Source organism: Salvia splendens, chromosome 6 (genome assembly GCF_004379255.2).
Source record: "Salvia splendens isolate huo1 chromosome 6, SspV2, whole genome shotgun sequence".
NCBI classification, from domain to species: Eukaryota; Viridiplantae; Streptophyta; class Magnoliopsida; order Lamiales; family Lamiaceae; genus Salvia; species Salvia splendens.
The window spans coordinates 16,818,694-16,822,119 of record NC_056037.1 but is presented as its reverse complement, the minus strand read 5'-3'; the positions used below and the strand labels follow the sequence as shown (position 1 = coordinate 16,822,119).

At 46.0% G+C, this 3,426-nt stretch overlaps 1 protein-coding gene across 1 annotated transcript; it reads left to right on the top strand.

Annotated features, from left to right (window-relative positions):
- The first annotated feature begins 314 nt into the window (after positions 1-314).
- On the top strand, positions 315-2,999 carry LOC121808886. Its single transcript, XM_042209449.1, has one exon. The coding sequence runs from the start codon at positions 315-317 to the stop codon at positions 2,997-2,999; it is 2,685 nt and encodes an 894-aa protein (XP_042065383.1).
- Positions 3,000-3,426: the final 427 nt, after the last annotated feature.

Sequence of the window (3,426 nt, the reverse complement as noted above, 5' to 3'; positions counted from 1 at the left end):
TTTTATTTTTAATGCGATCAAAAATAAAAATAAAGTAGGAGAAGTGCAATAAAAAGAATTTCTGACAAATTAAAAAGTAAAATAGGTGATCTGGTCGTTGAAATACAGTAGTACAATTTACAAAATTCTGGTATAGTAGACGAGCACATATTACTATTTATTTGAGGATAAAATAATTTGATTGGAAATTTGGGTGATTTCCAAGAAAGAGTGGATGAATGCATGATGATGAAATGTGAGTGCTAGAAATTGACTTCCCGCTGCAGTCTTTATTTATACTTATCAATTTTCATCTTCATCATCTTCATCTCACCATGTGGTTTCGCTACTTTTCCTGCTTCTTTCTCCTTGCTTCTATTTTCACCTTTTCTAAATCCGAAAACGATGATTCCTCCTACGCCAAACACTGTTCTTACTTGTTTCCTCCATCCATCATCACCCATAGCAGCTACGACGATGACTCTCTACCTTCCCTCTCCACACCCTACTTCACCGGTGGCGACACTCTTCTCCCCCTGGAACCAGGCCGCCGTTACCACTACATGCAGAAGAATCTCCGCCTCCGCCTCCTACCCAATTTCCACCACACCAACATCTCCAGCCTCTACAACGTCCAAGCCTTCCTCTACATCCGACTCCCCTACTCCTCCGACGATGATTTTCACTCCAATTACACCTACGGCGGGTACTACCGCCGCCGTAATCGCTCCAACGGATCGCTCAAATTTCTGATGACCGGATTCTGGTCAGAGAAATCGAGGAAGCTCTGTATGATCGGATCCGCTCGGTTGAGAGGCGCCGATCGTGACGCTGTTCTCAAGCTCAAATTCGCCGACGAGGAGAATCCGAGCATGAATAGCAGCGTTGTGAGCGGGAGATTGGAGAGCACGAGTGTTCCGCCCTACTTTTCCCCAATTTTGATTTTCAATTTTCCCCAGCTTTCCAATTACAAATACTCGTTGCTCACCAAGCAAGTGTTTCCGAGGCAGAAAGAGGAGTCTCTGAGCCTCGAAGCACTCGAGTTCTGCTCGTTTATGCGGCGGGGGATGAGATCTCTCGAATTGGAGTATGCGGCGAACTGCACCGGATCTCAGCGTTGTTCGCCACTTGATGGCGGAGATGGATACCTGACTCGCTTTCTCTCTGTGACTTCAATTGATTGTGTGGAGGGGTCGAAAAAGGCGAGGTTTACGGCAAATTTTTTGAATTCGAGCTATGATTATGATTATAATAGCTTTGATACGCGTTTGATGGTGATCGGAGAGGCAGCGTGGGATGACGAGGGCAATAGAATGATCGGCGTGGCTTGTCGATTATTGAATCCTTCTCAAAAATTGGGGGAAATTGTGGTGAATTGTACAATTAGGTTGATCATCAGCAAACCTGCTGTCATCACCATGAGAAATGATGCCAAAGTTGTTGGGAAACTATGGAGCTCCGATGGCCAATTCCAATTGATAAATATCAGCAGCAGCGACGAGAGGGCGTTGCCGGAGCAGAGATATGAATACAATTACACAGAGGTGGAGAAAGCGAGAAAGGCTTGCAAAAAAAAGGAAGCAAAAAAGGGGTATTTGTATCCTGATCCCCAATCCTATGATATGAGATTTGATTTGAATGTCAAAGACAAGAAAGGCCAGGAAGTGGCATGGGCATCTGCTACACCGGTTTGGGTTGGAAACGCTTCGTACCAACACGGAGACGGATGGGCGGAAGTTCTCGTTGCAATGGCGCCCGGTGGAGCAGTGTCGTATGCAGAATCCACGGTGCTCGCTGATCGACCTCTTCGGGTTCAGGACACGCCTGCGACTATGACCTACAAAATAAAGATCCAACCTCTCTATTTTGGCAACTCGAGTAATCAAAGTATCTCATCACCACCGAGTCTCGCTGAGATGGAGATCACAGCGGAAGGAGTGTACGATGCTGCAAATGGACACCTCTGTATGGTGGGGTGTAGAAGGATTGTTAACGAATCCTTCACTTTCAAACACTGTGATGTTTCGATGGAACTCCAGCTGCCTCCGTTGAACAGGCGGAGGGACAGCCTTGCAAAGGGAGTCATCAGAAACACAAGAACAGGAAAGGATCCGCTTCACTTTGATGATCTCATACTCCAAAGTGTTGTTTACTATCGTGGAGAAGCTGAGCGATCCATATGGCGGATGGACTTGGAGACCGTGATGGTGCTGGTATCCAACACGCTCGCCTGCATCTTCCTAGCTCTGCAGATCTTCCATCTGAAGAAGAATCCCGAGGCGCCCTCTTCTGTCTCGCTTGTCATGCTTGTAGTACTATCCGTGGGGCACATGCTTCCGCTCGTGTTGAACTTTGAGGCCGTGTTTTTGGGGAGCCGGGATAAGAAAACTGCAGAGCTTGGTAGCGGAGGAAGCTTTGAAGCTAATGAAGTCGCGGTTAGGGTGATCACAATGGTAGCGTTGCTGCTTCAGCTGCGCCTTTTCCAATTAGTCTGGGCTGCGAAAGAGAGCTCGTGGAGCGAAGAGAAGAAGGCTGGTTTTGGTTCATTGCTGTTGTACATTTTAGGTGGATTGCTCACTCTAATGATCAACTGGATGAGGAAGACTTACATTGGTTGGAGATATACTGTTTGGGGGGATTTAAGGTCTTATGCTGGTCTGATTCTTGATGGCTTCCTTGTGCCACAAATCCTGCTCAATGTGGTGAGGGGCTCAGCGGAGAGAGCTTTGTCTCGGTCGTTCTACATTGGGACAAGCGCGGTTCGATTGGTGCCACATGCTTATAATCAGTACCGGGCTCACAGCTTCTCAAAGTTTGATCTGAATGCAACCTACTACTACGCGAATCCAGCTGCGGACATGTACTCAACCGCGTGGGACATCATAATCCCGTGTGGGGTTATCGCGTTGGCGGTGGTTGTGTTTGTGCAGCAGCGGCATGGCGGCCGCTGCATCCTTCCGAAGAGACTGATGAGGGGTTTGGAGATGTATGAGAAAGTTCCCACAGCTGAAAATCAGTGAAGGCCACCTTTTTTTCCCTAGTCCTTTTCTTTGCAGCAAGATCTGCCCTTCCATTGCCAATTGCGCTACGCCCCCTGCGGGCATCCCCTAGTCCTTTTCTCTTTTTGTGTTTTGTGAGATTATGCTATAATGTAACTTGCTCTTTTATTTGTAAAAAATGTTTAGCATACAACTTAGTTTTAGAGTCGTCTTCCCTCTTGAGTTTTAGGATGCACTTACCAAATAAAAGTGAAATGAGATATTTATTATCGGATGAACGAAAAAGAAAAAATGGGATATTTTAATGGCAGACGAAGAGAGTATTACTTATATTAGAGCAAATTATCGAAAAAAATCACATAGATTGATCAAATTATAGTCAAGCTTGCAAGTTTTGTAAATAGTCAATTACTCCCTCCATCCCACAAGAATACGCACTATTTCCTAT

Bases quoted from the DNA above. Each gene is read 5' to 3' on its own strand.
- LOC121808886 (XM_042209449.1), top strand. From the start codon at position 315: ATGTGGTTTCGCTACTTTTCCTGCTTCTTTCTCCTTGCTTCTATTTTC.